Source organism: Heptranchias perlo, chromosome 5, assembly GCF_035084215.1.
Source record: "Heptranchias perlo isolate sHepPer1 chromosome 5, sHepPer1.hap1, whole genome shotgun sequence".
Lineage (NCBI taxonomy): Eukaryota > Metazoa > Chordata > Chondrichthyes > Hexanchiformes > Hexanchidae > Heptranchias > Heptranchias perlo.
Genome location: NC_090329.1, coordinates 127,355,488 through 127,372,153, shown reverse-complemented (window position 1 = coordinate 127,372,153; position 16,666 = coordinate 127,355,488). Strand labels below are relative to the sequence as shown.

At 45.4% G+C, this 16,666-nt stretch overlaps 1 protein-coding gene across 4 annotated transcripts in view; it reads right to left on the bottom strand.

Moving 5' to 3' along the window:
- LOC137322096 (CSC1-like protein 2) overlaps positions 1 to 16,666 on the bottom strand; it is a 187,698-nt gene that overhangs the window by 35,260 nt on the left and 135,772 nt on the right. For all 4 annotated transcript variants that reach the window (XM_067985179.1, XM_067985182.1, XM_067985181.1 and 1 more), the window contains 5 exons: positions 15,809 to 15,920; positions 11,512 to 11,645; positions 6,762 to 6,899; positions 4,712 to 4,865; positions 3,340 to 3,446 (listed from right to left, as the gene is read on the bottom strand). In XM_067985179.1, coding sequence (XP_067841280.1) covers positions 3,340 to 3,446; positions 4,712 to 4,865; positions 6,762 to 6,899; positions 11,512 to 11,645; positions 15,809 to 15,920 — 645 coding nt within the window. The remainder of the gene's footprint in view (positions 1 to 3,339; positions 3,447 to 4,711; positions 4,866 to 6,761; positions 6,900 to 11,511; positions 11,646 to 15,808; positions 15,921 to 16,666) is intronic.

Sequence of the window (16,666 nt, the reverse complement as noted above, 5' to 3'; positions counted from 1 at the left end):
CCAAGGCATAGGGGAAACACAAGAGGCCAGAATCAGAGGAATTGGGGGGGGGGGGGGGGGGGAAAGAGGGAAGAGGGGTTGTGGGGCTGGAGGAAATTAGAGATGGGGAAGAGGAGCCAATGAAGGGATTTAAATTTGAGGTGGGAGCTAAATGTAGGTCAGTGAGGTGAGCAGGATGTGATGTGGGATGGAATAGGGGTAGCAGAGTTTTGGATGAGCTGAAGTTTACAAAGGGTGGTCGATGGTCAGCCAGCCAGGAGAGGATATAAGGCATGGTGGACTGAGGTGTGGGGGAGGCAGGTGATGTTAGAGGTGGAGGTTTAGCACTGTGGAGTGGATATGGGTTTGGAAATTGGCTCGGGGTCAAATAGGATGCCAAGGTTGCAAAAAATCTGTTTGAGACAGTGACAGTGGCTGGGAAGAGCGACGGAATCATGGCAAGGGTATGCAGCTTGTGATGGTGGCCGAAGATGATGGCTTTGATCTTCTAATGTTTAAATGGAGGAAATTGTGCCTCTTCCAAGACTGGATGTCGGACAAGCAGTCTGCCATTACAGAAGCAGTAGAGGGGCAGTGAGAGGTGATGGAGAGGGAGAGCTGGGTGTCGTCAGTGTACATGTGGAAGCTGACCATGTCTTCAGACAATAGGGGCATCATGAAGTTGAGGGGGCTAAGGACAGAACCTTGGGGCACTCAAAAGGCAATGCTGCAGCAGCGGGAAGAGAAGCTATTGCTGGAGATGCTCTGGCTATGAATGGATAGGCAACGGAGGAGAGGTATTGGAGGAGGATGGTGTGGTTGATCTCGTCAAAGGCTGCAGGAAGGTCGAGGAGGAATACTGCATCATGGTCAAAGTTACAGAGGATGTCCTTTTGCAACACTGGTGAAAGCCCTTATGTTGTTGTGTCAGGGGCTGAAATCTGAAACTGGAAAGATTCATGGAGTTGCGGGTAAGATGGGCAGGGATTTGGGAAGCAACATGTTAAAGGACTAGAGGGAGGTTGGAGATGGGTGGCAGTTTGCAGGGACAGAGAGGTTAAGGGAAAGGGACAGTAGCTGAGGACAGGGAACCATTTACAATGTCACCTAACATGGGAGCAAGGAAGGGAAGTTGAGGGGAGATAGGAGAGAAACTAGAGAAAGACTTGGATTCAGGGCTCAGGCAGAAGAGAACCGGGGTGGGAGCTTTTACTTGGTGAGAAAAAGGAATGTTATTGACAAAGTAGTCAACGAACTGCTTGCACTTGTTAGAGGTGAGGTTGGAGTGGGCAGGGGAGAAGGTTTTAAGGAGACAGTTGGTAGTAGAGAAAAGTAGCCAGGGCTGGAATCTAATTGAGGGGTTCAGATGGTTTATATGAAGAATAAAACAACCTGGGGGTGATTCCATTATTCTATAAATAAACCATCTAATTATCAGCATTTTTTTTGCCATAAGTAATGGTTTATTTGGAGGAATCGCTGAACAACTACCTAAGTTGGTCGTGGTAGAGATTTGTAAATTGGCTTACTTTTATCTGCAGGCCACAGAAATCCTGATTAAACAACATTTCTCAGTGTACTGGAGATGGGGGCCTTGTAATCCAAAAGGAAAACAGCGAGGCTTATGAACTACGTACATTAGATTCTTATCTTGAAACACTGGCTTCAAGGAACTGCAAAGATGGATACTGTATTCAAGCTTGACAGCAAGCGTATACTGCCAAAGTTTAAGTTGTATCAGATGGTTACCAAGATTAGAGGAAGTACAATACTGACCATCTCCAGCTGAACACCCATGAAATGGAATCTCTTCCTTTCCCACCTAAACACCCATTAAATGGAATCTTTTCCTTTCCCACCTAAACACCCATTGACCCAGATGCTTGGGCTCCAGAATGATTCATATTTTGCATTTTGGGCACAGATTTGATTCTTTTGACTAACATATTCCCTCATCTTTTACGCTGCCAAAACTGGAATGTTTACTTCCACTCTTAGCCGGGTACCACCAACTAAACTCTCCGTGTCCGTTATTTCCGACCTCGCTCAACACTAGGGCCTGGAAGCGCATCAAACCATGTTAATCTGGAAAGAGATTCATCAACTCACTCAGACATGAGGGATGATATGAAAAGCTAAGTTGTGTGGGCAAAAAAAAAGGAATGTCACTCTTAGGTGACAACCCTAGTCACTTCCTGGGTTGGGCGTAACAGGAATAACAGAGGATGGTAAGATACAGATGGGCTATTAGGATGGTGATTAGAATCATAGAATGATAGAGGCCTTTTGGCCCAGTGTGCAGAATTAGTGGAGGAGTAAAGATTCTGCTTTCCACTTTTGCCTCCTCGCCTTCAGCACCATTTGGCTAGTCCATTTCAAACAGTCGTAACTTGATCTCACTCAGTGGGGGCGAGTATGATGGCTATTGTTGGTACACAAGAACTTACACGAGATCAGCAAACTAGCCTTGGCCCGGGTACACAGTTCTGAAGTACCAATGACTCTAGCATGCATTCTCCAGGCTGAGTACGCAGTAGATCTTTTCTTGGATTCGAAATCTCTGGATTGAAAATCTCCGGATTGACTACCTGGCCACTCCAAGTTGCCGGCCAGTATTGAAATAAATGGAGCTGCTCAGGACCTAGCCCCTCCCTTAACTGATGCCTCCCACCATGGTTGGGGAGGAAAGTAGATCTGATCGGCAGCAAAATCAACATTATTTTAATGGAGAATATTTAGTTTTGCATATGTTTCAGATAGAGGGGCATTTTGAAGAGAAAGAATATCCTGTGACTTTCCGTCTCCTATAAAGGCACATAGTAGAGATGCCCCATATACTTGATAACATTACTTGCATTTATATGACTCCTCTTCATGTCAAAATGTTCCCAAGTACTTCACAGTTTTTGAAGTGCGCCAACTGTTCCGTAGGCAGGGGCAATATTTATTCGGTGTTCAGCAAGATCCCACCAACAGGAATTAGATGAATGGCCAGTTAGTCTGTTTTTATTTGGTGGTATTTGTTGAAGGAATGATTGTTAGGGTATTGGGAGAACCCTGCTCTTCTCTGAATAGTGCCATGGGATCATAATATCCAACAGAGCAGGCAGTCAGGGCCTTGGTTTAACATCTGAAAGGATAGCCCCTCTGACAATACAACATTCAAGAACATTCTGTTCCCTAGCACCTCATTTAACGAGAACAAAATATACCAAAAAAACCCTCAAACAATTCAGTTAATATCAGATCCCAAAATTTGAATAGTTACCTCAAACAAAATTGTCACAGGCACATAGAACAGAAAACTTCTAAAGAAAATTTAAAAACCCACAATAGAAATGTAGAATTAAATGAAAATACCTTGTCCAATGTGCTTCAAAAAATCCTGAGTAGTAAACTATGGTTGGGAGAAGTGCGGAGAAACTCCACAGCAGGAGTGTTGGGAAAAACTGTGTTATGATGGGATTCTGCAGAGACAAAAATGGAAAAGTAAGTTTAAATGTTTGTGTAGAGTCAAAAGGTCAAAAGGTCAGGACTTACCACTGTCAAGTGGTAATTATTGATCAGCATGGCGCAAATTCTGACACTGACCTCCAACTACCAATCTAAAGGCACATTCACCCTAAGGGGTCGGAGCTGAAGGCAGATGTATGCTTCAATCACCATTGGCTGTAATCCCGAGTGTTAAAATAAGTAATTCCTGGATTGTGGAAAGGGAGGGAGGTTTGATGGGCCATAAAGCCTTTCCTTGGCCAGACCTTATGAATTACAGCACGACGTACAATGAGGTTTAAAGGCATCAGGTGCACATGGTATTACTGCCTTTCATCATTTCACCATGCACGATGGGCCGAATGGCTCTGAATTCTATCATTTCCACAGAAGGGGAGATAAACAGGAGAGCCAGACACCCTTGACCAAGTGTATATTTTGTAGTCTGCTTGACAGTTTTGATCCCCTCACATGGTGGGGGATATCAACGTCATGGAAAAGGTTCAGCGGTGGGCCACTCGATTCATAACTAGAATAAGAGTCCTTAATTATCACGACAGGCTTAGACAGCTGGGGCTTTTTGCTTCGGACAAGCACAGACTCTGAGGAGATATGATTGAAATGTTTAAAATAATGAAAGGCTTAGGCTCAGTCCACGTTGATAGGCTATGTAAGCCGGGCAGGTTGGGGAGGATCAGGGGACAAGTTATGAAGGCGGAGAACTAGGTTAGATGTCAGGAGGTACTTCTTTTCGCAGAGTTTGCGACCTATGGAACAAGTTGCCCATATGCCCAGCGAGTGTGGATTCATTGTAATTATTCAAAAGGCAGCCGAATGGATTCCTGCTAGTGGCAAACATGTAGTAAGTAGGTGGGACATTGGAGATTAGTGTCATCACTGTGGTCTCCTGGGGCTCGCTTGAAAAGGCAGAGTTTTTTTCCTAAATTGGCATAAGGTCTTTTCCTTGCCTCTCCCAGGAGACTGTGGTGGGGGACGAACATACACGTGGGAGACAAGTGTGCATGTGGGAGTGATGGTGTAAGTTCCAGGAAGGGGCAGGCAAGATGGACCAGCTGCTCTATTCCTGTCCTTTTTGTATGTTCGAATGACAGCTGCATTGGCAGAGGTCAGTGAGATTACATCCTCTGCCCCCCCACAACCCAGCCAGGAACAGGGCAGGGGGTAGAAGGAAATAAGGTAATGTTTCTTTTAAAAAAAAATTGTTAATAGGTAAACTCACATTTAAATATTCGACTGGCTTTGTGACATTGAACTTGTCCATTGTAGTGATGATAATAGCAGGAGTGGTCAAGAAGAAGAGTAGAAGAAAAAGGATACAGTTGATGATGAAGCAGCGAAGCCACCATGAAATCCCCCTCAATGACAAGTGCTCCCTGTGTAAATAAAAAGATTCTATTTACTATAATTGTTACCTTAAGGCCACCAGCCACCCAGCTCTCATCAGATCTTCCAGGATACACTTGCTGACTGAGTGAAATATTTGGGTGAAGCAAGATTGATGCATTAACCTCATCCAGTTGTCCCAAACTACTGACATCTGGTCGGCAAGTACCCACCTGTCCACTAACTGGCTGCAAACTGGGTATTAGCCAATGACAGAGGCAAAGGCAATAATCTCACCTCCAATATCAACTTCTGCCCAATTCTCGATACTTATTCTGCCTGCCCAATTCCTAATTCTGGGTATCCTCTCTTGCTCACCCAATTCCTCATGTTCTGCCCTTCTCTCATTCTATCCAATTCCCAGGCGCACCAGTGTGGTTGGGAGGCTCCAGTGATGAGGTGCTAGCAGTGGGTGTGTCTTGGTCAATCAGGCTTGGTGCCAAAACCTGCTGGGTGGTAGCCACTTATCCTCTGAGGCTGAAATAAATTTACTGTACTCCAGGAAGCCACTCATCAGTCACCAGGGCCGCCGGCAGCTGAGCATATTGGCAGATTTAACAGGTTGCAAAGTGGAAGTGAGCCATTGATTGGCAAGTTCTGGCAGTAAACACCACACCCCAATTGAGACAAAAGCAATAATCTCACCTCTAGCATGAACATTTGCCTTCCGCTAAATTGGGACCTACACTGCAGGACGAGGTAGTATTGCAACTTTTTTTTAAAATAAGGGTTCCTGTCCTAGATAAGATGCCTCTCATGTTTGAACGCTAACCTGCTTTCCCCGAGTGAGTCTGGGCAGTTCTCAGTGGGGATGTCACGTGAGATGCTTTAAGATAAAGATAGCAGGAAAAAAAAATCTACACTGCTTTGTTTTATTTCACCTTTGAGAATTTATCTTTGATTTTTTTTCCCCCCAGGGACACACTGTGGGATGTGAGCTTGCATCCGCAGCTCTCCATCCACTGCATTCTCAACCTCATCTACGGCAGACCAGGCACTTCCCCACAAAGTGAGGAGCAGCATCAGAGCTCTACCAACATTGTTGAAGCCTGGGTGGTGGTTGCAGTAGCCCAGTGGTTAGGGTACTGGACCAACGACCCAGAGGTCACGAATCACAATCCCACCAAGAGAAGCTGTGCAATTGAATTCAATAAATCTTGTAATATTTTTTCCCTTAGCATCAGAAAAATGATCAAAGCTGCCGAATAATCATAAAAATCAAACTGATTCACTAATGACCTTCAGGGAAGGGAATCTGCCACCCTTTGCTCATCTGGCCTACATTTAATGCCAGTTCACAATACGTGGTTGAGTCAATGTCCTCTGAAGTGGTCTTGCAAGCCACTCGGCTGTAAAACAACCACGACAAAACAGAATAAGAGAAATATCGGATGGATCTATTGTCAATGACCCAGGCACTGGATCAGGACAAGACTTAGGCAATCCTAGCCCAATTGATCTTGCAAAGTCCTCTTCAACATTTGGAGAGCCCAGGTTGGGAGAGCAGTCCAACAGTGTGACTAAAAGCCTGCTTATTTTGACAGCAGTTCTCAGCCCTTCAATCTATACCACCCAGAAGACGAAAGTAGCAATGTCACGGTTATACCACCAGCTCCAATTTCCCCTGCAAGTCACACACTATTCTTTCACTGTTGTTGGGTCACAACCCTAGAATTCCCTACCTAATGCAATCACCACATGGACTGTAGCGGGTCAAGGCGGCTCAACACAGCCTTCTCAGCGCAAATAGGGATAAGAAATAAATGCAGCCTTGCCAGCTCTCTAAATGTATGTGACCAATTATCATTTGATTTATAGTTCAGGTTTGAAAGCAGGGCCATAAAAAAGGTACCTGCCATTAAGACCAGCACAAAGCATTGGCTTACCAGTAAATGTTGTGGGGATCAGGGGCATAGCTCACAGTCCAGTTTGAAGCATGGAGAAACTCGCTGTTCGCGGATCGCTGAGGCTCTCCACTGAACATACAGCCCTGACACTTACAGGCGTTGAAGTCTTTGAGAATTCTGTAGGAACAAAATCAGGTTTAAAAACAAAGCTAAATCTCCCATGTTAAGTTGGATGATGCACTATTTTATAAGGCCAGGGGCATAATATGTAACGCACAACTTATTATTCCGCTGTTAAGGTTTTAGGTGTGTGTAAGCTGGCCTGTCCCTTTAACGTTGGGAACTCATTACTCTCATGGCTCCAGATAAACCTACAAGTTAATCCCTTAATGGGTACGGTGATCCGTGCTGGGCAAGCAGTAAGAAGCTCATTAGTGATCTGTGCTGGTAAGGTGCGTGGTTATAGTTAGCTAATCTCTTGCATACACTTGGGGTGCCCTTAAGCTTGGCCCTTTATCAACTTGCAGCTAAGCGCACTATACAAAAGTGTGTATGCATTTCAAGTCGGGCCCTAACCCCAACACCTATACCTTTCTCAGTAGCTTGTTTTGGTGGAATGGTAATGAACTTACACACTGACCCAAAAACAAATTGCATACAAAAAACTTGTTAGTAAGTAGCAACACGATCCAGTTGGACAGAAATGTGATGACATCACTAACGCCATTGGATCTCTTCATGGATACTCTATGCTCCACGGATTCAGGTTTCAAAGCCTGCAATGTACAGTCACAAACAGACTGCAATGCGTAATGCACAGGGTGACACACAGCCTAGAGGGCATTACGTGCAGGACAACATGAGGGCCAAGCTGACATCATGAAACCCAAGAATGGCCAGTGACCATCAATCTCAAGATGAATCATGTCCTTGAAAGTCTTGAAAACCTGTGTTATTTTTGCAGGACATATATACATAAATGGAACTGAGTGTTTATCACACCCCCAGACGAGCCATCTGAGCATAGTGCAATCACAGCCTGGTAATCGCATCATAAAATATACTATGGATTTGGTTTCTACTTAATTTATAACATCAATGCCAAGACAGCAATGGTCATGACATTCTAAGCAATTGATGCACAAGAACATTCTCGTTGAAGTTTTAAAAGGGCGATGTCATAGCAAGACTAAATTTCAGTAATCTGCAGTCAAATTCTGAGAAATAATAACTCATGCTACAGAGCATAAATATAAGGGAATCATTACAAGAAAATTATAAAGGATCGAATGACACTATCTGAGCTTTAAAACAACAACCATCTTCTATGTTCCCCAGTGTTTTGGTGTGTAAATTCAATGGAAGATGTGATGCTAAAGTATACAGAAGATCCCAAGTTTGAACCTTAGAATTATAGAAGTTTCAGCACAGGAGGAGACCATTCAATCCGTTGCATGTCGGTTGGTACAAGTACTTCAACTGGATCTGTTTACTCCACTTCCATTTCAAAGCCGTTACTCGACATTTTAACTTCATTTTCAAATACTTATCCTATTCCCTTTTAAACAATGTTACAAGTCTACCTCAATGGCAATCCATATTCTAGTAACATTCTTTGAACTTTTCCCTTCCAATGATAATCCTTCGTCTATTCCTCCTTGTTACTGATTCATGAACCAGTGGAATCAATCTCACTATTTACCCTCTCTAAACTTTTCACAATCTTAACAACTATTAAATTCCACCCCCCCTTAACTTCTCTCTCCAATAAAAAAGGCAATTTGAATTTATCATAAATATAACCTCTCATTCCTGGTATGATTCTAGTCAATCTTCACTGTATCCATTCCATGGCTTTAATATGCTTCCTATAATGGGGTGCCCAAAACTGCACACAATATTCCAACTGCAGCCTAACCAAATTCTTGCATTTATATTCAATGCCTCTATGTATGGATCCTATTTGCCTTTTCTACCTACACTCCCACCTTTAAAAACGTTCCTGTGCATCATCTGGATCCTTTACAAATACTAGAGCAGCACTGCCTTAATGTACATGGGTCATTAAACAATTGAGCACCACATTTACCAAGTCTGATCTTATAATATTTGATTTTCCCAGTTTGACTGAAGCTTTCTATTAAAATAACTTTACTGTACTCGTACTTCTCCTATCGCTCTGTCGTCCTCCTTTTGCCAGCTTGAGGATCTGTAATATGCCCCCCAACTGTTAGCTTGGATTAGTTCTTATTAGAGACGTTTATCCAGAGTTTGTTTGTTCTGTAGCTCTCTTCCTTTCACAGGATCAATTTTGTTTACTTTCCAGATGTCCCTGACCTACAGGGCTATACCACCTATCATCTGTCCACTCCGTTGTCTTTTTTGAATGTTTAAAATGCCTGAATATTGCATTCACTTCCATCCTCAGTATTCAGCCAGGTCTCTGATATTCCCACTACATCATAGTTGTTTTCTGCTATACCAGCTTCCAGTTCTGGCATCTTGTAGCATTCATGTGTGTACGTTTTAATATAGATCTAAGCCCTTCTAGACCCCAAGTATCTGCTCATTCCTAGTCTCCAGTTCATGATACCTCTGAGTTTGTGTCCATGCTTGCTTGTTAAAATATTTTCTCCCTCACTGTCTGTCTCATCCTGGATCCTGTTTCCTTCCTACCCTCTGCCGACCCGCGACCCCCCACCCCCTCCCAACCTATCAACAATTTTAACAGATGCCTCAATGTCCCTCACAAGTCTCTTTATTCCTCCCTGGTTTGGGTGTAGCCTGTCCTTCCTGGTTCGGAATTTGTTCCCAGTTATTTTTTTATTATTCGTTCATGGGATGTGGGCATCGCTGGCAAGGCCAGCATTTATTGCCCATCCCTATTTGCCTTTGAGAAGGTGGTGGTGAGCCACCGCCTTGAACCACTGCAGTCAGGGTGGTGAAGGTTCTCCCACTGTGCTGTTAGGTAGGGAGTTCCAGGATTTTGACCCAGCGACAATGAAGGAACGGCGATATATTTCCAAGTCGGGATGGTGTGTGACTTGGAGGGGAACGTGCAGGTGGTGTTGTTCCCATGTGCCTGCTGCCCTTGTCCTTGTCCTTCTAGGTGGTAGAGGTCGCAGGTTTGGGAGGTGCTGTCGAAGAAACCGTGGCGAGTTGCTGCAGTGCATCCTGTGGATGGTACACACTGCAGCCACTGTGCGCCGGTGGTGGAGGGAGCGAATGTTTAGGGTGGTGGATGGGCTGCCAATCAAGCGGCTGCTTTGTCCTGCATTGTGTTGAGCTTCTTGAGTGTTGTTGGAGCTGCACTCAATCACGCAAGTGGAGAGTATTCCATCACACTCCTGACTTGTGCCTTGTAGATGGTTTTGGGGAGTCAGGAGGTGAGTCACTCGCCGCAGAATACCCAGCCTCTGACCTGCTCTTGTAGCCACAGTATTTATATGGCTGGTCCAGTACAGTTTCTGGCCAATGGTGACCCCCAGGATATTGATGGTGGGGTTTTCGGCGATGGTAATGCTGTTGAATGTCAAAGGGAAGCAGTTAGACTCTCTTCTGTTGGAGATGGTCATTGCCTGGCACTTGTTGGGCGCGATTGTTACTTGGCCACTTATCAGCCCAAGCGGGCACGGACTTCATTATCTGAGGGGTTGGGAATGGAACTGAACACTCTGCAATCATCAGCAAACATCCCCATTTCTGACCTTATGATGGAGCAGCTGAAGATGGTTGGGCCTAGGAACTACCCTGAGGAACTCCTGCAGCAATGCCCTGGGGCTGAGATGATTGGCCTCCAACAATCACTACCATCTTCCTTTGTGCTTGGTATGACTCCAGCCACTGGAGAGTTTTTCCCGATTCCCATTGACTTCAATTTTACTAGGACTCCTTAGTGCCAAACTAGTTCAAATGCTGCCTTGATGTCAAGTGCAGTTACTCTCACCTCACCTCTGGAATTTAGCTCTTTTGTCCATATTTGGACAAAGGCTGTAATGAGGTCTGGAGCCGAGTGGTCCTGGTGGAACCCAAACGGAGCATCAGTAAGCAAGTTATTGGTGAGTAAGTGCCGCTTGATGGAAGGTGTCGTCGACAGTGCCATCACTTTGCTGATGATTGAGAGTAGACTGATGGGGTGGTAATTGGCCAGATTGGATTTGTCCTGCTTTTTGTGGACAGGACATACCTGGGCAATTTTCCACATTGTCGGGTAGATGCCAGTGTTGTAGCTGTACTGGAACAGTTTGGCTAGAGGCGCGGCTAGTTCTGGAGCACAAGTCTTCAGCACTACAGCCGGGATGTTGTCGGGGCCCATAGCCTTTGCTGTATCCAGTGCACTCAGCCGTTTCTCGATATCATGTGGAGTGAATCGAATTGGCTGAAGACTGGCTTCTGTGATGGCGGGGGTATCAGGAGGAGGCCGAGATAGATCATCCATTCGGCACTTCTGGCTGAAGATGGCTGCAAACAGTTCAGCTTTGTCTTTTGCACTCACGTGCTGGACTCCGCCATCACGGAGGATGGGGATGTTCACGGAGCCTCCTCCTCCCATTAATTGTTTAATTGTCCACCACCATTCACGACTGGATGTGGCAGGACTGCAGAGCTTTGATCTGACCCGTTGAAGGTTACATTACTGCTCTCATCATGCTGCCAGCCACTCGTTAACATCTGCCATTTTCTTGGTGAACTCCTCCTATCTTCCAAACACCGGGAGTAACCCAGAGAATACGGGCACTCCATTTCTTTGGATTTGTCTACAATGCTCAGATTTGTAAGCTTAACTCACCGAGCTGCTGCAGCTTCATTGTGGAACGTTACGAAAGCCATACCAAGTGGTTTCTCATACACTTTTTCCTTCTCTTTTACGTACTCCTCCTTCAGTTTTTGTTCTAATTTAGTGTAATATTCCACTGCATTTTCCTGTAGCCAAAAAAACATTCTCCGTTACTACAGACAAGGGAATCTCAACCGAAAAAAAAAGCACAGTACTTTGGCAGATATAAGTTTACTGCCTTTAGCAGACACACATTACTAAAGCTGTTAATTTGTAGCAAAATAGAAATCATGTAATCTTCCCGCCACCCTCCACGAACGTCAATTCACCTACACTAGTTAAGGGGAAACAGATGGGCATTATGGAAACACACTGCCTTTTCACTTCAGTGATTCAGGGTTGTATGCAGTGCAGGCAGACAGGATATCTCCTCTCTCATAACTGAGGATCCCATGTGAAGGGGGCTTGAGGCAACTTCATCTCACTTTCAATCTTCACCATGTGCGTAGACACACACGCAGACACTTTCCAGCAGGGGTCACTGGACAGCAATCAGGTGTGTGAACCCTGGCTATTTCCTCCTTTGGCATAGGTAAATAAGATTAGAGAGTTAAATTCGTGGCTCAAAGATTGGTGTGGGAGAAATGGGTTTTGATTCATGGGGCACTGGCACCAGTACTGGGGAAAGTGGGAACTGTACCATTGGGACGGGCTTCATCTGAACCTTGCTGGGGCTAGTGTTCTGGCGAATCATATAACTAGGGCGGTAGAGACTGCTTTAAACTAAATAATGGGGGTGAGGAATCAAGTAAGGGAAGATGTGATAATTTTTTAAAAAGGCAAGGGAGCAAGGTAGCAATAAGGGACATGATGATCAGAATGGCAGGAAGGGACAAAGCATGCAAACTTGAGAGCACCAGAAGGCTAGAGGTTGCAAAAATAGTAAAAAGTCAGCACTAACAGTTTTGTATCTGAATGCATGTAGCAGTCGTAACAAAATGGATGAACTGAAGCTCAAATAGAAATAAATATGTACGATCTGATAGCCATTACAGAGACATGGCTGCAAGATGACAAAGGCTGGAACCTGAATATTCAAGGGTACTTGACATTTCGGAACGTAGGAACAGGAGTAGGCCATTCAGCCCCTTGTGCCTGCTCCGCCATTTGATAAGATCATGGCTGATCTGTGATCTAGCTCCATATACCTGCATTTTGGCCCATATCCCTTAATACCTTTGGTTGCCAAAAAGCTATCTATCTCAAATTTAAATTTAGCAATTGAGCTAGTATCAATTGCCGTTTGCGGAAGAGCGTTCCAAACTTCTACCACCCTTTGTGTGTAGAAATGTTTTCTAATCTCACTCCTGAAAGGTCTGGCTCTAATTACAAGAACAGGAAGGACAGGTAGCTAGGAAAAGGTGGAGGGGTAGCTCTGTTTATTATACTCAAGTCATCCTTAATTGAGAAATGACCTTAGTTGTAAAAACCAAGATGTAGAATCAGTTTGGGTAGAGATAAGAAATAGTAAAGGCAAGAAGTCACTTGTGGGAGTAGTTTATAGGCCCCATAACAGTAACCACACTGTAGGACAGGGTATACAGGAAGAAATAATGGGGGCTTGTGAGAAAGGAACAGCGATAATCATGGGTGATTTTAATCTACATATAGATTGGAAGAATCTGATTGGCAAAGGTAGCCTAGAAGATGAGTTCATAGAGTGCTTTCGGGACAGTTTCTTAGAGCAGCACGTTCTAGAGCCAACCAGAGAGTAGGCTATTCTGGATTTGGTAATAGGACAGGATTAATTGATGACCTCATTGTAAAGGAGCCTCTAAGGTAGCAGCAATCACAATATGATTGAATTTCGCATTCAGTTAGAGGGAGAGAAGAGTAAGTCTAAGACTAGTGTTTCAAACTTAAATAAGGGCAATTATAAGGGCATGAAGACAGAGTTGGCTAAAGTGAACTGGGAAATTAGGTTAAGGGATAGGTCAGTAGAGATGCAGTGGCAGACATTTAATGAGATATTTCATAACACACAAAGATACATTCCAGTGAGAAAGAAAGACTCTAGGGGAAGGACGTACCATCCGTGGCTAACAAAGGAAGTTAAAGATAGTATCAAATTGAAAGAAAAAGTATACAATTCCGTGAAGATTAGTGGCAGGTCAGAAGATTGGACAGAATATAAAAAACAGCAAAGAATGACTAAAAGAATAAAAAGGAGGGAGAAATTAGAGTACGTGAGAAAGCTAGCTAGCAATATAAACACAGATAGAAAGAGTTTCTACAGGTATTTAAAAAGGAAAAGAGTAAGTAAAGTGAGCGTTAGTCCTCTAGTGTGTGTGTCTGGGGAATTAATAATGGAGAATAAGGAAATGGCAGATGAACTGAACAGATATTTTGCCTGTCTTCACTGTAGAGGATACAAATAACGTGCCAGAAATAATTGTGAATCAAGAGGTGAATGGGAGGGAGGAACTTAAAACATTTACAATCACCAGGAAAAGGGTTCGAAAAAAATTATTAGAACTAAAAACTGACGAGTCCCCAGGTCCTGATGGACTTCATCCTAGGATCTTAAAAGAGGTGGCTGCAGAGATAGTAGATGCATTGGTATTAATTTTCCAAAATTCCCTAGATTCTGGAAGGGCCCCATCAGATTGGAAAATAGCAAATGTAACTCCTCTATTCAAGAAAGCAGGAAACTACAGGCCAGTTAGCTTAACATCTGTTATAGAGAAAATGCTAGAATGGCGGTTATAGCAGGGCACTTAGAAAATCTCAATGCAATCAGACAGAGTCAATACGGCTTTGTGAAAGGGAAATCATGTTTGACTAATTTATTAGCGTTCTTTGAGGAAGTAACAAGCAACGTGGATAAAGGGGATCCTGTGGATTTCCAGAAGGCGTATGACAAGGTGCCACATCAAAGGCTAGTACACAAAATAAGAGCTCATGGTGTAGGGGGTAACATGTTAGCATGGATAAAGAATTGGTTAGCTAACAGGAAACAGAGAGTAGGCATAAATGGGTCATTTTCAGATTGGCAAGATGTAACGAGTGCAGTGCCACAGAGATCAGTGCTCGGGCTTCAACTATTTACAATCTATATCAATGACTTGGATGAAGGGACCGAACGTACGGTTGTTAAATTTGCTGATAACACAAAGGTAGGTAGGAAAGTAAGTTGTGAAGAGGACACAAGGAGTCTGCAAAGGGATATAGATGGGTTAAATGAGTGGGCAAAAATTTGGCAGATGGAGTACAATGTGGGAAAATGTGAACTTGTCCACTTTGGCAGGAGGAATAGAAAAGCAGTATATTATTTAAATAGACAGAGAATGCAGAACTCTGAGGTACAGAGGGATCTGGGTGTCCTAGTACATTAATCACAAAAAGTTAGTATGCAGGTTCAGCAAGTGATTAGGCAAATGGAATGTTGTCATTTATTGCAAGGGGAATGGAATTTAAAGTAGAGATGTTTTGCTACAGTTGTACAGGGCATTGGTGAGGCCACATCTAGAATACTGTGTGCAGTTTTGGTCTCCTTATTTAAGGACATAATTGCTTTGGATGCGGTTCAGAGAAGGTTCACTTGACTGATTCCTGGGATGAGGGGGTTAATCTTATGAGGAAAGGTTGGACAAGTTGGGCCTGTATACACTGGAGTTTAGAAGAATGAGAGGTGATCTTATTGAAACATATAAGATCCTGAGGGGACTAGAAGGGGTAGATGCTGAGAGGATGTTTCACCTTGTGGGAGAGACTAGAACTAGGGGCCACAGTTTAAAAATAAGGGGTCTCCCATTTAAGACAGAGATGAGGAGAATTTTTTCTCAGAGGGTTGAGAGTCTGTGGAACTCCCTTCCTCAGAGAGCGGTGGAGGCAGGGTCACTAAATATTTTTAAGGCTGAGTTAGACAGATTCCTGATTAATAAGGGAGTCAAAGGTTATAGTAAGTAGATGGGAAAGTAGGGTTGAGGTTGCAATCAAATCAGCCATGATCTTATCAAATGGCAGAGCAGGCTCGAGGGGCCGAATGGCCAACTCTCGCTCTTAATTCGTATGTTCTTACTATGGCTAGCAAACAGATGATACATGAACAGTCCAGTGCCTTCAGGAAGGCCTTCCCAGGAAGAGTACGTGACAGATATTTACAAAGTAGTCACTGGTGTTGTCCTGTACTTCCTGAGATGATTTTCATAGCAGTGTTAACCCATTATCTGCTGACAAATTTCAGATTCATAGGAAAATTCATTATTGCAATGAGCAGCAGCTCCCTTACTAAAGTTACTGCACATACCTGCTCACAGCCTTTAACAACACAACAGCACAGCTGACCGCAGGGCTTGGGATTAATCATAACTGGCGTTTCTTCTTTAGAATAGTAGATCCGACTACGCTCGGCTTTTCGCCTGAAATATATTTAAAAAAACGTGGAAAGAGGAAACAGGACACACAATAGCAAGATCTTTATCTGGCACGGACAGCTACTCCAACTTAACCGGGAAAACTGGGGACTTAAATCCACACGCCACCCCCACAGCCGGCCCCTCGCCGCACGCCCCCACCCCTCCCACAGCCGGCCCCTCGCCGCACGCACCCCCCCCACCCCTCCCACAGCTGGCCCCTCGCCGCACGCCCCCCCCACCCCTCCCACAGCCGGCCCCTCGCCGCACGCCCCCCCCACCCCTCCCACAGCCGGCCCCTCGCCGCACGCTGCCCCCACCCATCCCACAGCCGGCCCCTCGCCGCACGCCCCCACCCCCCCCCCCCCACACGCCCCCCCCCCACCCCTCCCACAGCCGGCCCCTCGCCGCACGCCCCCACCCCCCCCCCCCCCACACGCCCCCCCCACCCCTCCCACAGCCGGTCCCTCGCCGCACGCCCCCCCCCTCCCACAGCCGGCCCCTCGCCGCACGCCCCCCCTCCCACAGCCGGCCCCTCGCCGCACGCCCCCCCTCCCACAGCCGGCCCCTCGCCGCACGCCCCCCCTCCCACAGCCGGCCCCTCGCCGCACGCCCCCCCTCCCACCGCCGGCCCCTCGCCGCACGGCCCCCCCCCCCACCGCCGGCCCCTCGCCGCACGGCCCCCCCCCCCCACAGCCGGCCCCTCGCCGCACGGCCCCCCCCCCCACAGCCGGCCCCTCGCCGCACGCTCT